This window comes from Caretta caretta, chromosome 9, assembly GCF_965140235.1.
Source record: "Caretta caretta isolate rCarCar2 chromosome 9, rCarCar1.hap1, whole genome shotgun sequence".
Taxonomy (NCBI): Eukaryota; Metazoa; Chordata; order Testudines; family Cheloniidae; genus Caretta; species Caretta caretta.
In genome coordinates, this window is record NC_134214.1 from 44683698 (window position 1) to 44701843 (window position 18146).

An 18146-nucleotide genomic window follows, 5' to 3' on the forward strand; every position below is an offset into this window, starting at 1 on the left:
TCAGAGCTAGGCACAGCATTCCCTTCAAGACTGTAGAACCTGCACCCGTTCTGCTCGTGTGCGCACCAGAGATGTGTAAGTCAATGTAAGATCACAGGCTACACAGCAAGCATTGTGTGTGCTTCCATTTACTGCTGGGGTGGCCAAACAAAATGGAGCTATTGCTATGCTAAAGCACAACCTCCTGGTGGCTAGGGATGAAATGTTTTCGATTTCCCATGGCCATATTTGATTTCCATGTTTGTGTAACCATTAACTCACCTGTGAGGAATTCTTCCCATAGAGTGTTATTCAGCAGCTTGGAATTTAGAACTCCCCAGCCCCCCAGATTGCAATGGAATCACAATCTTTCTGGATACTTTTTAAATAAATCATAGGACACTGCAGCCACCATGAAATTCGCTGTAATTGTGGATGAAAACCCCATACACCATCATTACAATCTAACCCATATTGTCTATGCTCTTCATCTGGGCAAGATAAAAAATCTACCTGAGAGAAACAGTGTTTTGCAGTCTGTCTTTTTCAGCTTCATTGTAGAAAACCCTTCAGTGTTTAATTTACATAGAGGAAGGTGTGATAAAGCTTTAGAGAAAGACACAGAGCAGAAGTGTGTCTCACTAAAGTCTGTGGTTCATTTTAGATTTGCCATCAAAATAATTCTACATAAAGTACAGAACTCTCAAGAGAAAATCTGCCTTTTTAACCTTTTTTTATGAGTATCTCTCACTAAATAAATAAATAATTAATGTAGAGCCAGGCTTTTAAGTAAAGTAGAAACAAAGACAAGATGTCTGGCATACATTTTGTGTTTCAGGTGAACATTCATGTTGACCTGGGCTTTGCTTTCCTTTCATTGTTCTAAATAACTATATTCAATTACAGTAGCCCATTTAGAACAATTATGTGATCAGAAAAACCATCATGAACTAGGGCCGACATGTCAAAACCTTAAGCAAGTTGATTTTGTACTGCACAGCTCTGTACAGTGTTTCCACAGGGTCAAATGCTCCCCTGGCAGACACCCCATGCAACCCTGCTGAGGGCAAACATATTTGATAGAAAACTAGTCTTGCAACGGGTTACCCATCTTTGTCACCGACAGCGTAGAATATTGCAATGTGCTCTACTTCGAGTTACACTTTAAGGACACCCCCTGAGAGGTGCGGACTGCTGTGAGCACAACCCCTGAGCTCAAGCCTCTTTTCACTTTAAACCAATCTTCATTATCCACAGCACATTGAATTAATCTCTAAAGATTATTTGAGCGTCCACAACTCATCCTGTACCCAGATGCAGCAGTTATGTTCAGCTGAAGAGATCCATGATAGTTCTGGGGGTCAAACAGTCTAGGACTGGGTTCACTCTGGGCCTGAGTCAAAGATTTGTGAAGTCAAGGGGAGTCTTAGTTGCCTTCCAGGGGCTTTGGATCTGATCCTTAAGAGCCCTGTGTATGTCTGGAGTTGACCGCCCTTGACGATGCCTCAGAGATTAAGTCTCATGAGCCCCACACTGTGATGTAAGATGTTCTTTCTTAATACCTGAGCTTTTGGTTTAAAGCTGAACTCTCTCTCTCCAAAGCACAAGCAGCAGCCTACAGTGGGTGGTCTTGTCACGTTTTAAAATTTTCCAATCAGTATCTAGTTGCTACAGCAATAGGCCATTTCAACATCAATGTGAGACCAAGTACAGAAGGGCTAGTGTGCTCTACAGCCTTTACCTTGTTTGGCAGGGACCTGACTGACTGACTCAAGCCTTGGCCACAGCTAACAGAGCCAGCTAACCACCTGACTGCAAGGGCTTGTGAACACTCCACGCCATCCCAGGTTCATTCAACTACACCAAGTGAAGGAATACAATACATATATTCCAGACCATACATATGAAAGGAAACACAGTGAGTCAGTCGCAGTATTCATTCCCCTGGGATTCTCCCGCCATCCCGTCTCCAAACTCCTGGTCTGGTTGAATTTGTAAGCCTCTAGAGGCAGTGGCTGTCCTGTGCTGTGCTGAGCACAAAGTTTGATTTGTCAGTCTCACCCTGAGTTTCTCTCTGTGTACAGGTGATGACATCAGTGGCTCTGGGAGTGGTGATGGCTGCCCTGATGAAGTCTGCGGCAAAAGACTTTCCAAGAACCCCAGCACCAGGCAGCCAGAAGTACATGCTATTCCTAACCAGTCCGGACGTGGCGTAAAGGGGGCCAGCAACAAATTTTTGCCTTCCTCCTTCCTAATCTTCCTTTCTGTGGCTGTTATTGCAACGCAGTACTTGCGGCGGTAACTTACTTGCACAGCCATGAAAGAGACTGTGGCTGAGGTCTTAACTTTGCCAAAAAAAAAAAAAAGGGACAATATTTAATTCATCTTGGCAAGAAAGAGGGAGAAAAAAAAGGTCTCAATTGTTTGTGATATCTGGCAGTGCTAGAGCTGTTCCATCCTTGTTTGCTCTTTTTTGAATGCTGGGCCCTCTTTCCGTACCTCATTTTTTATTTCATTGTTTTGCCACAAAGAGGCTCTTTGGGGCCTCAAACAAGCCTCTGCAGATAGGGGGAAAAGAAAAAACAATCTCCAGAGAGTCACCATTTGACTGACTGCAGTGGAATATGCAGTTAACCTAATATTGTTATACAACCGTAGCCAAGAATGCCACTTACCCATTAACATCTAAAGCCCGACAGGTTTAGAACAGTGCAACTTTTAAAATTAGGACTGACAACAGCAGCAAGCACTCTATTATGTTCAGGAGCTCATTCATAATTTTCTGTTGTATTTCTTAAGCAGGCAGAGAGATGATCCTTCACTCATTTTCTTGGATGTAGGTGTTTCAAATAATTCCTTATGCTAATACAAACTCGATTAGCAATGGGATTCCTTATCCAAGCGTTTGCAACTAAAATGCAACAGTCCTCTCACTTACAAGTACAGAAGTAGTTTTGTTTACTAAAATTAGCCATCAGTGGCAATTAATAATGCTCCTACTTTAAAGTGAATGGGAGTGAGATTTAGATTTTGCGTGATATTTGGAAACCTTTGAAGTTAGCTATTAATGATCTAATCTAGACCTGCCGTCCAGTATCACGATATGCAGGCTGAGATTTGTCATTTGAGGGGTTTGTTTCCAACAGGAGACTGAGGCTCTTTGTTAATGACAGAGACAACAGTAACCTTCTACCAAAGGGGTCGTTGCAAATTGCTATTTTGTGAAGTCTTGCATACTAATTGCATATTAATACACATAGAGTTATGAGGCCTAAAGCAATAAGTTACAGTATTGGGAGTCAGTGGGTTATTACTTCACTTGGCAGTTTGTTTGCCCAGGAAAATGGCTCAGATGTATAATCTGGGCTTTGAGAGTTCTTTGTAAGTGAATGCCTGCTTCCCTCCCTCCCCTGTCCAACTTCACCACTGCAGTGACTAAAGATGAAAACTGTCCAGTATCTGAGCTACAGCCACACATTGCGTCAGTGGATCATCAGGATGCTTCTAGACCTTCCCGTCCTCTGCTCTAAGCAATGGATGCACAGCCTCCTAATGTTAGCCAGTAATTTTTTGTAGTTCATTACATGAGTGCCAGGAGTGGATTCAACTAAAGGTTTTGTTTTTGTCAACAAACGATATATATATAAATATACACACATACATATCTATCTGTTCGGGGTGTCTGTGTTTACAGAGCTGTGCACTTTGGTTCCCTAGCTGGCTTAGCTCATTCGCAGATACAGTAAACATCGTTTGGAAAAGTATCTCTAGGAAATTTATCTAGAGTAACAATACAGTCCAGTTGACTGTTTTTGGCAATGGGGAACCATGAGTTTAGGCTCTGCTGTTATTAATATTGTGATTTTTATTTTTGGGGAGAAAGCATATCTTATGTTTAAGACGTTTATAGGCTTATCAAACTTTTAAACACTGCTGTGTCTTTCGTTACGTGCGAAAATGTGTTTTGGTTCATAACAAAAGATTTGGGAAAAGCAGAATTTGATTTGTGCTGTCACTGTTTATGGAATGTGCAATTTAAGGTAAAACTATAGGATCAGAGCGCTAGGAATGTTGAGAGATGTTGCAAGAAAGCAAGTATAGTGAAGTCCTTATGCCCCTGGTTGAGTTAAAATTCCTAGTTTGTTGGACAACTACCACTGTTTCCTAACCCAGCCACGTAATGGGGGCTGACACTTATACTTCTGTATCAAAACGTGGACTGTGTTTAGGCCAGTTATGGGAGAGTTATTGTCCCACATTACACCTTGCTTCTGCACAGACAATTTTAGATCATTTTGGTGTTGTATTCCCAAGCTGCCACTAATTCTTAAAGCTAAACTTGAGCCAGAGGCTTACCTTGCCATTCGATTTAAATTATCTGGCTCTGAATTGAAGAAATTACTGGGCCTATCATAATCTGCGGTGTAGTTTCAGGCAGGTTTGCTTTTATTGGTCTAGTGCAGTGATTTTTAGCCCATGTTGCCATTACATGTATAAATGAGCCTTCTATTATGTAACTCCTAACCCAGTTTCTGAGGGAGCATGGAAAATGTTACACATCAAAAGGGCATTGGAGTAGATTTTTTTTTTAAATGAAAGAAATTTGAGCACCACAGTCAATAGTTTTATAAATATTTAGTCACCTGTGGCTCGACACAATGGAAGAGAAAAAAATAATCTCATTATCATGTATTTGCAGCCTGTTGGAGCACTCACACACGGTTCATGGCCTTGGGGGACTGTCTCGTTAAGTGCTATATCCCAGGGGTTCTCAACCTCTCTCTTTGAGCCCCCCGTCCATCCCCCTGCTATAAAACCTCCACAGCCCACCTCTGCCACAACTGGTTCTCTGCATATAAAAGGCAGGGCCAGCATTAGGGGATAGCAAGCAGGGCAACTGTCTGGGGGCCCCACACCACAGGCCTGCCCCTGCAAGTTGCCCGGGCTCAGGGCCCTACAGGTGGGGCTATGGCTTTCTTCTCTGGGCCCCAGCAAGTACAACGCTGGCCCTGCTTGGTGGATCCCCCTGAAACCTGCTCACGGCCCCCCAGGGGGCCCTGGACCTCTGGCTGGGAGCCACTGGTATAGCCCATATCAAGGGAGTATGACTCACTTTAGATTTGCTGCTTTGGACGGGGAAGAGGAAAAAGGACCATTCGCTTCTCTGTTAGCAAGATGGTGAATGCTCAGTGTTTTGATAAGGAAAAAATACTTTGGGGTTTGTTCTTATCTGAATTATTAAACACCCACATCCCTGAAAAATGGACTAGTGGATCTACAAGCATCTCTGTCTTTAAACTTGCTCTTTTGTGCCATAATTTGTATGTTTTAACTACGGGTGGGATCATTAGCGGCTTTGAGAGCACAGATATTTATCGTTTTACAAATGACAAACAACCTATTGTTTTCTGGTGGGCTTGGTAGGGGATAAGGTATAACAAATATCTGAAGTACACCTTTGCTTTAAAAAATGCATTTCTAGCTGGAGGATTAAGATTTATTTCACTTATTGGCATAGCTGGCCAGTTATATATTTCTTTCTGTTACCAAGGTACTTGTAACTATCTTGCACTGTTTATCTAAAGTTGAAATATGTTCTTTGAATCCTTGTATAAATAAAAAGGCTGGAGACTTAAATCTATATTTGTCCCACTGTTACAAATCACTATTTTAATTCTAACTGTGAGTAGCCCCACACTCAGTCCTTGGTTTACCCACTAACAACAGTATCATATGGCCATTGTGAGCTTCTCACCTGCTCAAAAATGTGTGGCGGAGAGCAGTCACCTCTAGGTATAGGAAATGCTTAAAAACAAGATGAAATTTATTTGATATTTTAAAAAGTTACCATACTAAAGTTTGTTGAGAGAGAGACTGGGGAGGATGTAATGGAGAGAAATTAAAAGATTAGATTTACAACTAAATATTTGTAAATGTAAAGCACAGTGTTATTTACTATTGCACTCAAGATACTGCTTCTTGAAAAGTTAACTGAAAGAAGAAAGCATTCTGGTCCTAGTAGAGAGCCTTTCTGAATTAAATAATCCACCACCCTGCTCCCTTTGAATGAAATAGGTTTTGTTTTTCTATATATACACAATTCCATTTCCAGAGGTTGGTGAACTTGGTAACGATACCAAGGGGGTGAGCCCCAGACTTCTGGTAATCAGATACTGACAGAAGGAGTGCACGTGACTGGAGGTAAACAGCACCTAAAGAATTCCAGGTTCCTTCCATCCCCCCAAACAAAGAAATTAATCAACTTCTTGTTTCTGTAAAGCTTACCAGTTTACTTGGTATTTATTAAAATCTTTGTTACAGGAGTTTAGATTCTATTTTATATACACAGCGCTAAACAGCTGATCTCTATATTCTACAGAACTAAATTTATCCATGGGTACTGTACAAGGAACAGTATTTATACAAACTACAATTCACTCATCGCCTGTAAATCCTCTCTGTATTATTTAAAATAACTGCCACTAGCAAAGAAATAGGAAAACGGAAAAAAAAATTTTATCCAATTTTGTAGCTTTATGAACACACCCCACATTTGCAAATGAGCTATTGGTAGGCCAAACATTGGGAAACTAACATGCTCAAACTATATACAATCCAAGGGTCAGCTTCTGTTCTCAGTTACATCCATGCATCCCGATGTTCCTCACACCCATGTGACTTACATTATTCTGGTCCTTATGTACTCTGGCCAAAATTTTCAAACATGACACTACAGACAGGCACATAAACAGGGCCTACTTTTTGGAGGTGCTGAGTACCTGTAGCTACCTCCCCAACTGGATCCAATAGGAATTGTAGGTGCTCAGCATCGCTAAAAATGAGACACCTAACCAGAAAATTGCCTCCTTTTCCACATGGTGACCTCTGTCTGCCATATGAGCAAATATCCCCTAATCTTGCTTCCATTCATGTCAACAGCAAAATGCCCTTCGACTTGAACAGGTGTAAGCGCTAAAGTTTTCACCATCCTCATCCTCAGCTGCCAATAAATGAAGCTGAGGGAGGGGTGGGAGGCGAGAGCATGCCCAATCAGACAGAAAGTTCTCCTTGCTGAACACTGTGAGCTTTGAGGTTGTGTGACATTTTTCATGCTTTGGAGCATAATCTGTTTTTCAGAAGGTTTGGTCAGTTGAATAGCTAACTAAATCAGTGTAACAGCCACGTTGCCCCCCACCAATCATAGTATAATTATGTGGCAATTCACACTAGAGGAGAGTGACATTTTCATGGAGTTGATGAGCGATGCAATAAAGTCACATTGCAGATGCTATTTCAGTGGCATGAAGAGCTGTTACACAGTTTTACCCCATACAGTAGTCATTTTTATCATCCAGCTCTCTCTTTACATGTCTAACTGTTAGAGGCATCCATGCTAATCAGTATTTTCAAATAAAAATAGAGAAGGCCACTGGAAAATTACTCTGGCTGGCTAAGTTGTCATTACACGCATATCATTAGTATCCTATCGCTTCCTATTTGATATAATACTTATTAGATAAAGGCAAGTGATGCCAGGACAACTTTTCTACAGTGGGATTAATTGTAACTGTAATTCCCAGTGTAAGGAAGATTTGGACGCATGTCATCGGCCACTGCACATAGTCTTCCTGGCCTTGGCTTCTTGTCGTCTTTCCTGAAGACCTCTCTTCTGCCTCTTCCCTCGCTTCCTTTTCTGCCAGCAGGACTCTGCCTCTCCCTTGAAATGCCCGACTTAGTCTTAAGTTGATGCTTTTCTGTAAAAATAAATAATAGATTGGCCTCTGAAGGAACACTGGTTTTCTTGGAACAGTAAACTGGACACAACTGCAAGCCTTCAAAATTACTGAGTCCTGAATCAGTTTAACAAGCAACATGGAAGTATGACAGAAACTACATACCTGCTGGCCTTTAAAGGGATAGTGTAGGGCATTGATGTTTGTATTTTTCCCCCTCCATTATTACTTCTGAGAGTCTCTTAATGTAAAAGTGAATTGCAAATGGTCAGCATTAACTTGAGCTTGCCTGTAATTGCTAGGTAGTTAGCTCAAAATTCAACTGCCATCACCACCACATCAAAAACATCACTGTGTTTAAAATGCAAAGTAAAGCACAAAATAACCATGAAATTCTCCTAAACACAGTTTAGGTTACCACAGAGCACCCGAAAACCAGCTTGCAAGACGTACAGGTTGAGATTTTCAAAGTAGTCCAAGGAATTTATTTAGACATCGGCTCATTTTAAATAGAAGAAGTGTCTAAGTCCAGTAGGTGTGGAAAAAGCTAAACCATAAACGACAGCACATCACCCACGAGATTCTTCAGTTTAGGCTACCATTCTTCTTTAGAATGTAGAAGCTACATTAGCAAGGCAAATCAAGAACAACAGGTTTGACCACTTGACAATGAATCAGGAATGAGGATTCTGGTTAAAAGAGAAAATTATCTCACATAATCATCAATGATGGCAAAAACATATATTGCCTTGCTCTGGTGCTCACTTTATTTGTGTGTGTGAGTGTGTCATAATCATGCTACTTTAAAAAAGCAAAACTTTGCACTGGTAGTTGAGTCCTGGCATACAATAATAATGCTACTTTGCCCCTTTAGTCCAGTCTTTAAATAAATGCAACAAAATACAATGGTAAAGATAAAAAGATGGCAAAGCATACAGACAGAGTGCTACCCTCCCCTCCAATAAAATATGCTATTATCTCAGTTGAAATAGTGTGAGCCCACTATGTCTGAGAGGGCATCAGTCCAGAAGTGGAAGAAATGAGATACTAAAGACAACCGATAAGCAGCAAGAAGCTTGAGTAGTGGGAGCTTTACCCCAAAAGCTTCCAACTCTCTTAGTTGGCCCAGTTAGCTAAAGCAAGGCATTCAGTTTTCTCTCTGTGACAACTGAAGCAGGTACAAAGACAGTATCCAAGCACCTGTCCTGGCTTCAATAGATAATGCTGTCAAAAAAATCTGTGACTTGAGTCAGACCTATAACTCAAATCATGTTAAAAGAAAAGGAACACGGCTGCTACTCTGAAACCTGTCAAATCATGTTGTTGCACTTGCTTAAGTTATTGGCTAAGTAAGTCTGTGTACATCACAGAGGGGGACCAAAAGAAGGACAGGCCATGTGCAAAAGGGAAAGTCAAACAACAGAGACTTGCTAGCACTTTAAAAAGGGGCTGAATGGGAAACATGACCACTAGCTCTTCCTCGAGTTTATAAAGATTTCTGCCCCTAGGGGTGTATATACTTACATGATAGGCTACTCAACTGGGATCCTCTTTTGTCAGACTCATTCCCCTACCCCAAGAAGTTCCCAGAGATTGTAGTCTACTGATCAGTCATATTACTATTTAGAGAAGGGTGGTACTGTGATACTTCTGATGGGGTCCCTTTTAAGCAATCAGTGTAGCTAGCTACAAATATCCTATTAGACCAGTCTTTGTTACAAATTTATTACAAGTGATGAAGAAATGGCCAAGCTGCGCTACACTTTCTATGGAAATTATGACTGAAAGTCTTTGGAATTTTCAGTCTGGCTTATTGGTCTGCCATGGAAGCAGTTTGATCCAGTACCTTTCACATACATGAGGGGCATCAGGGACATGAGTAGTTTATTATTCAGTACTGCAGAGAAACACTGGCGGGGCAGTGTTGAGATGGACTTGCTGTCCCATATGCCTTGGAATTAAATATCTTTAATACTGTCTTTTCGTTAAAAGCAGCTACAGCAATTTCTCTCTCATAATGCTCCATGAGCTACAAGCAGTTACAGTTCTGCGACAATGGCTATTTTAGGAGCTCTCTCTTTAGCAAGTACATAGTCTTCACTAGCAAGTGTCTCACTTATTGCTTCTATAAGAAACAAATGCCTGCAAATGCCACTAATTTAAACTTCTGAATTATTCGGGGACTAAATGCCAATGTGTGAGACCTGGTACCACTGAGCTAGTAGCTGGATTGAGATGAAAAGGGCCAACAAGTGTATGCAACAGTTTTTTAGTGATGAAAAAGATGTTAATAGTCAAAACCGACTTACCATCAACCTCAGACTGTAGGTTGTCTTGATCAGAGTCCATTAATGGTGAATCACCTTCAGCCGCAATAAAACAAGGTGCAAAGACATTTCAGAATAGTCGCTTGTGAGATTATATTGTGACTACTTAGAGGGACCAACCACTTCTACTGCACTCTAAGCAGTTTTTAAAAGTTGCTACCAGCCATAAATACCAATAAAATTTATTTTATTAACACTTGCTCACAAAGAAGTCATTACATTTCCCAGTATGCATATACATTTGCAGTTGTACAATAACTTCAACATAAAGAATATGTACAGATGTTCAAATACAGAATAAGTTGTAAACACGACACAAGGAACAGGTCTTTAAAAAGAAATCTCTGGATAAAGATAAAAAGAGAGCATGCCAACTTCTCAGTGATCTACCACTGAGCAGTGGATGGCATTGTCGTGTCTTCACCAGATTCCTACTCTTCTTCACTGCAGGAAAAAACAGCCATCACACAGGAATTCTTGGGGGTGGGGTAAGGATTATGTCTGATGGCACTTCCAGTTTTTACTCATTACTTTGTGGGAAAATCAGAGCTAAGGAGATCTTTAAGAGTCCTTGCAGTCTCCATTGTCTAGAGTGATCTACAGCATGCAGGTACTGGTTCATAATCAACTAACTGTATGATTTCTACACTCCAGACTAGTGAACACTTCCTCCATCTAAAGCAGGGGTGGGCAAACCTTTTGGCCTGAGGGCCTCATCGGGTTTCAGAAATTGTATGGAGGGCCGGTTAGGTGAGGCTGTGCCTCCCCAAACAGCCAGGCGTGGCCCGGCTCCCCCTGCTTCTCACCCCCTGACAGCCCCCCCCCGGGACTCCTGCCCCATCCAACCCCTCCATAGCCTGACATTCCCACCCCCAGAACCCCTGCCTCATCCACACCCCCCCGCTGTCTGTCCCCTTACCACCCCTGGACCCCCCACCGCCTCATCCAACCACCCCTTCTCCCTGACCGCCCCCAGAACCTCTGCCCCCCTTCAATCCCCTGTTCCCCGCCCTCTGACCACCCTGACCTCTATCCACACCCCTGCCCCCTGACCACCACCCCCAAACACCCCTGGCCTCTATCCAACTAGGGTGACCAGATGTCCCGATTTTATAGGGACAGTCCCAATTTTTGGGTCTTTTTCTCATATAGGCTCCTATTACCCTCCACCCCATCCCGATTTTTCACACTTGCTGTCTGGTCACCCTATATCCAACCCTCTTCCCCCACTCCCTGCCCCCTTACTGCGCTGACTGGATCACCGGTGGCTGGCGGCGCAGCTGCACCAGGACAGACAGCCATGCTGCCCGGCTGGAGCCATCCACGCACCGTTCAGCACAGAGCAGCGGGTCAGGCCGGGCTCTGCAGTGTGCTGCCCCAGGAGCTCACAGCCCCGCTGCCCAGACCATTGCACCGGCGGAGCAGTGAGCTGAGGTTGCGGGGGTGGGGGACAACAGGGGAGGGGCCGGGGCGAGCCTCCCGGGCCAGGAGCTCAAGGGCCGTGCAGAACGGGCGGCCCACGGCCTGTAGTTTGCCCACCTCTGATCTAAAGGAACGTCATCATGGGTACGTACCATTAATCCGTATCACAACATGTTCAGGTATCAGAACTTCATGACAGGTTCTATACAGCTCCTTCAAAAACAATTAAAATGATCCTCCAGGTTGGCTCTGCTCATAGATCTGGTTATGACATATGGAGCCTTTCATCTACAAGTCACCATATGAAATCTCGCCAAGTTAGGCATGACTGAAAAATCGCTCCTATCAAGAGAGGGTTATTGGCCTGTGTGAAATGAGTTTGTAGTCTCAGTCCAGGCCATACGGAACAAGTCAGCTCTCCACAAACCATGGCCGCACCTTGCACAAATTGGAACCCTTTAATGACAGTCTTTCAGTAGCGATTAAACACTGACTGGGCTCAGAGATTAACTCGCTTTCACGGTGACTATCCATACAGTACCACTCTTGCAGACAAGCTGAACGTAATCTCCAAGACACTACCTTTAGCATTTTTCATGGCAGAATAAAACCTTTAAAAAGAAACATCTACAATAACCAGCACTACGCACTGACTAGGCATAGCAAATACATTAAAAAAGCATTTGCCAAAGGCCAGCTTTGCAACATGCAACCCACACATGCCATTTAAAAGGTTTGGAAATACTAGAATTTGTCAAAGTCCTTAGGTATGCATAAAATACATACAGTAGATTGTCTTGGGAGCAAGTGTTTTCTTAGTCTTCTGCTCTTTTCCACAGAGCCTGTATTACTCTTATTCTGCTTTTGAAGGCTGTTGTGGTGCCAATCCACCATTTTGTCTTCAGAGTCTGATGGTTACTCCCTGCATCTCTAACTCTTATAGCAGATACCATTATTTATCAATAGTGATTCCCATTGGAAGCTGACTAATAACATTGGCCTTTGACGCCAGGCCCTTAACTTTCTTTTGCTAAGCACAACATTTTCCGTCACTTTTAATTAGACATTTTTCTTCAACTTCCCATTTGTGTTTCAACATTTTGGTTACATAAATAAAAGACTAAATAAATAAATAATAAATAAATAAATAAAAGGCAGGTCTCTAGATGGGTCTTGCTGTTCTGAGAAGATGAGATGAATGGCAGCATTTTACAATAGAGCTATCACAGCTCACCAAGGCAGTCACGAGACCTCTCTCGGCCAATCTGGAGCTTTTCCTTTGCAACAGCTCAGCAAGTGAATATGTGCAGAGTACTAATATCAAAGTAATTCTGCTGAGCTCAGTCTTGATTGCTCCTAACCCAAGCTACAATTTTTGTTTTCAAAATGATAAGCAGCCATTATTAAAAGGACATTCTGGGATTTGTAGAAACAGTTTCGGATGGCCAACGCCAGAATTTCTTAGTTTTTGAACGAACAGGATTTAGAAGAATTTTTCCATCACTGACATTCCAGTTATAATGTAGCGCTCACATATAGTTTCTTGACTCAAGGAACAGCTTGGACTGAAGGCTTATCCTCCTGAAAGTTTTAGCGGAAATCTCAGATGTTTGGCACTTCTAAAGCAGCAGGTCTATGTTTTTCCCAACAGAATCCTCCAGCACAACTACATGTACCGAAGCCAACACAACAGTAACTTCCCCGCAGTTGACTGCCCGGATATTATTTAATCATCTCTCAGCTGTATGCTTAACCCTTCATTTTTCTGATCATGCTGCAGTCATATTTCTTAAGACGTAAACAAGTTCCATGAGGTTGAATGTGGCTTTTTTGTTGTTGCTTTTTCGTCTTTATTATTAATTCACACGGGAAGGAAAAAATTCATTTGCATTTAGTAGTCACTAGTACGGTCACAGGAGAGGTGGTACCATCTCAGAAGAGGTCCCTCCCACTGTCCTGACTTGTTTGCTGTGGTCAATATGCAACAGCAGGCTGGTCAAAGTGATGAAGGAGCAAAAAAAATGACCATATTCTAGCAAGGTCAGCATCACCTTAGTCAAGAACTTATTTTTCTTGTAGTCAAGCTCTTATTCGGAAACTTTAATATCTTTTTGTTTACTGTGTTGTATTGATTTTTCAACTTGCGTCTACCATATTATTGGATAGTTTTCATTGCCATCTGGTGGTTTGGGATGTGCACTGCAACTGGTGTTCTTTCCTGCATTTCCTTCTTCTTCCATCATACGCACTGAAGCACTAGCAGTCATGATATAGCATTTTATACGCTTCCATATTTCCTTTATCCCCAGGGTTTCTAAAGCATCTACAAACACATGCACATTTTATATATGGCACAGGCATATACAATCAAGTGTATACGCCAAAAGAAATGTAGCTGCCATCTGTAGAATGAAATACAGAAACAGCACACAGCAATGTAACGACAGCTTAAAGATCGGATACGAAGAACACCTGTTAAAAAAGAAGAAGGGATTTACTACAAGTAAACAAAACTTAATAATCTATATTGTAATTTGGCTGGACAACAAGGTGAAACCTCGCTTGTGAGAAATCCAAGAGATCTTTAGAGGCTACAAGTGAGAGTGTGCACTCTTTCCATTTCGTTGGTCACTGACAGCACAGACTTAGCATTTTCCCAAGCCACAGTTTAATATAGATCCAGAGGGAAGAGTCATGTACTGAGTTGCCACTCAAATGTAGTTCAGTCATAGAATGGCAGCACCATTATGTATATGTGCCTTCACATTCGAGAGATTTCTCATTCACTCAAATATATGAGCATCTGGCCTGGTGACAGCAAGTCTGCTTTTTGGTATCGCTTCATTACACGAGTCTTCTACAGATGTGTAGAACATTTTTCTTGTATCAGCGTGTATATTTTTTATACTTATTATACAAATACTGCAGATTATAAGGGCTGAAGTGAGAGGCATGGTATTTGTGATTCAGTGGACCAAGAAAAGGATTTCACAATCTTTTCATTTTTAATTGCATAAAGGTCAGCAAAAGGTTATTTCTGTGCTGAAAGGCCCATATAACCTGGTTTATTGGGTGTCTGAGGCACAGAAATCTGTGCTCACTGTAACTTAACTTTTATTTCTGCTTTGCCGTTCACCTTTAAAAAGTCTCCTAGGCTGAAATCAATGATAATGCTACTTATACCAAGCTTCTTACATCTACCATTTTAATAAGTATGAGCCCACTCAAGGTCAATTGATATATTAACTTAAACCTATGAATTTGATCTTACCTTAGTGTTTAACTAACATACATACCATTAAAAACAGGCCATACAATTAAGCAACATATTTCAACGTACATGTCCCACATGCCTTGCTTTCCCTGCACTCTATGGGGTATCATTAGTCAAGCCTACCTGTAGCTCCAAAGCACTCGCGCCTGTGACGCTCATTCCAGGCCTTGACTTTACAAGCCTTGCTGCAAGTGAAGATCTCATAACAGCGTATGCAAAGAGTGAGTCGAATCCCTATAGCCCGCCCACACTGGTAGCAGTATTTAAAGAAGGGCTGTCTGGAACAGAAATAGCATGAGAAGGGCCATCAGGAGAGTTCATGTTTATTATTTTGTTTTTCATGGCTTTGCCAACATATTTACACTTTACATAGCAAAGGAAATCAAAATGTTTCACAATCCAGGGGTAAAAATCTACCCTCATCCACCAGGGTAACCAAGAGGAGCGAGGCACTGTGGTGGATCACAGTGCTTATGTTGCTATCTGGGGAACGAACGAACACAAGCAGCAGTGCAAAGTGAAGTGTCCCAAAAGGCAACAGGCCCAAAGCCTGCCCCACACTGAAGCCCCCTCATTTGCCAATTCACTGTGCACCAGCCAGCTCCTTGCGTTGGCTCGCTCTCCAGTACTAAATGTAGGAGTGAGTGTCTATGCAATATTAAATCTGACAGCAGGTCACAAACACAAGTATTCAGATTTGGAGAAGGTTTGTAAAAACCTCGTTACTACTGAGGAACACAACACAGCCGCTGCTGGAGCACACTGCTTGCGTCAGAGCAACTCTCCATCAGTTTAGGACGAGAAGTGAAGAATGCTCTATCCCACTGATGCTGCAGGAGGTATTTAGATAGGCAGAACGTACTTACCTCGGTTGCAATGTGGCCTAGGCACTAGAAATAAATACCCCTGTAACTTTTAAAAGCATCTTGGGATCTTTAAGAACCACAAGTGGTCAGAACCTCTGTTCATCTCATCCCAAAGATGCCCTCCCACTCCACACTCATCACCTAACCTCACCCCAGTATAGATGGCCGATCACCATGCTGGATTATTGGTTCAGTATGGACTCAGACAAAAAAGCACTGCCTACTGACTCTCCACCACTAACTCTTTACAGCAGTGATTTCCTTGACGGTATTCGCATGTCTCACCCTGATTAGCTTGTGAGATTTGACAAGATAACAGCTCAAGATATGGCTTACAGGCTAGCTAGTGTAGGTATTCATTGTACATGGTAAAGCACCACAAGGATTAATATAATTTTTAAGTATTTCAATGCCTCAGCTTTTCATTAACTGTTTCTAAAGGCAATACTGGATGCAATGGGATCATCCAACATCTTTGGCATTGAGGGCTTTGATTTTTATAGCATTTCTGGCAGTGTATCATGGACTCTCTTAGTGTCTTGCTTCAGTCTCTTCAGTGTCAGCATCATTAATACAATCAATACTGTTAACAAAATGGCACAGCAGGAGAAAAAAAAAGATCTAAGCAAGCCCTTGAAGTATTAATATGAATAGTCCCAGCCAGCATCCATTCTGTAATCTTGGGGATCAAGGGAAACTTGGAAACATAATAAAGTAATACATTCTGGAAAAGCAAAGAATAATTTTGGCTTCCATTTTCCATCCCACCTGGGCTCCAACTAATTCTTCCCATTCTTTTCTAACAAACATAGTTCCATTTCTCATTTTCTGGGAAGTGTGCAAGTTTATCTCCATTGTTACTGTAACCCACACACCTCCTGGGTGTGGTGTTCTGTCCCATCCCATCTAGTGGCACTGAGACCCGAGAGAGCCCAAGAGTGAGTGTCCGCTCTATAGCCTTAGCTAATAGCCATATGGCTTTTAGCTCAAGTGGTAGAGGCTCATGCAATAAACTCCAGAGGTCCCAGGTTCAATCCCGCCCGCTGACGACCAGGTTGTGTCCGTGTTACATTACACCACTGGACCTAGAGCTTTTCTGCAACAGTACACCCAAAGTCAGAACTGTCAGGTAAGGGAAATGTTGAATCCTTTATTGATCACGGGCCTGGATTATATCTATTAATGTGTTTAATGGACTCTAAAATAAAAGCATTAAAAATTGTAAATGCCGGTAGATTTACATTTGTAAATTCCTAAACTACTTCCATTTCCTTCTCGTCTCACATTAAGGACTACAATTCCTAAATAAGTATGGGTCCAATAATTATGTGTCCATATTAGCCACATAAATTATGTACCTATCTGGTTTGAAAATCTAGCCCTGTATCTTCAGTTCAGTTTGGAAGAAATATTGGGGCAGGGCATCAGAGATTAGGGTTAGGACTTCAGAATTTTCTATATTTCGCTTTACCAACATGCTGGGTAAGAACATGCACAGCCAAGTAAATAACCTATACTAACACACAAACACAATGGCCACCATCAAAGAGTAATCTGTTATAAAGAGATAAAAGACAGTGCTATCCGGAACAGTACAATATTTTCCCCAATACCAGTGTATGGTAACTGATGGCACTGGCTTTTTTTAATTTTAACCACTGTACATAATGTTGCACACGTATTATGGAACTGAAGTAGTGACTTCCTCACTAAGGCCCTGATCCTGCAATGTGAAACTTAGGGGGAAACCCCTGTACACATGAAGTCCTTAATGAGGCTCTGAGGGGGCACGAGGATCAGATTGCAAGGCTGGGCAGGGGGACTACGTTCGTAAGAGTTTTGACTCAACTCTAGACTTTGTAAAAAGATCTCTGCAGATGGCTGCATCATATGCTGGGCCACAGGAGAATTTGTCTGGGAAGCCTAAGGTTAGACTGGCTTCTTTTGAATTATTAGCTCTGAATATAAATGACCAATCTGTCAACAACCAGAAAATTGTAACATCTTTGTCCATTCATAGCAGCCACTTTGGCTAACTTCAGAGCAGGAGGGGAAGATAATTTTAGCTGCTGAAAAGCGGATAGATTGAAGAAGTGAGGGGAAAGTCAGAGAGGCCAAAGAAGGGATGCTGGTGACAGTGGTCCAGGTGAGGCAGAGCCATGAAGTGATATATTTGGCTAAAAAATTATAAGTGTTTCTGTTCAGCATCTTTAGCATACCTCACTTCCTCCCGTGATAGCATTATTGCAGCACGCTTGTCCACATGTTTTCTTCTAGCTGAGGGAGCACGAGGACTTGCCTCTACTGTACCAACATGTAAATGAGAAAATTAGACCTCACAGTTAGAGTCTGTGAATAAGCACGCTGGTCACCAGGGCCACTTCCATTAAAACTGCATATGCCACAAATGTACTCACTGGTCAACATCTGACTCTCTGGCCCATGTTATAGAGGCAAGAACAGTTTCTTCTTGAAATGGAAGTTACAGAAAACACTGTATCATACAAGTAATGTTCAGCATCCTACTCCATATTTTGGATATCCC

The 18146-nt window shown here is 42.0% G+C and overlaps 2 protein-coding genes across 6 annotated transcripts in view; one reads left to right on the plus strand and one right to left on the minus strand.

The window, feature by feature from the left end:
- GPC1 (glypican 1) overlaps window positions 1–5620 on the plus strand; it is a 431622-nt gene extending 426002 nt beyond the window's left edge. For both annotated transcript variants that reach the window (XM_048863480.2, XM_048863479.2), the window contains exon 9: window positions 2064–5620. In XM_048863480.2, coding sequence (XP_048719437.2) covers window positions 2064–2281 — 218 coding nt within the window. In that variant the 3' untranslated portion in view covers window positions 2282–5620. The remainder of the gene's footprint in view (window positions 1–2063) is intronic.
- Window positions 5621–6442: 822 nt separating this feature from the next.
- The window catches only part of ANKMY1 (ankyrin repeat and MYND domain containing 1), a 57601-nt gene continuing 45897 nt past the window's right edge, over window positions 6443–18146 (minus strand). For 2 of the 4 annotated variants that reach the window (XM_048863474.2, XM_048863477.2), the window contains 4 exons: window positions 17821–17905; window positions 14859–15013; window positions 10022–10075; window positions 6443–7733 (listed from right to left, as the gene is read on the minus strand). In XM_048863474.2, coding sequence (XP_048719431.2) covers window positions 7537–7733; window positions 10022–10075; window positions 14859–15013; window positions 17821–17905 — 491 coding nt within the window. In that variant the 3' untranslated portion in view covers window positions 6443–7536. Of the gene's footprint in view, window positions 7734–10021; window positions 10076–11115; window positions 13934–14858; window positions 15014–17820; window positions 17906–18146 lie in introns of those variants that run through there. The other 2 variants (XM_048863475.2, XM_048863476.2) reach the window with 2 other exon arrangements.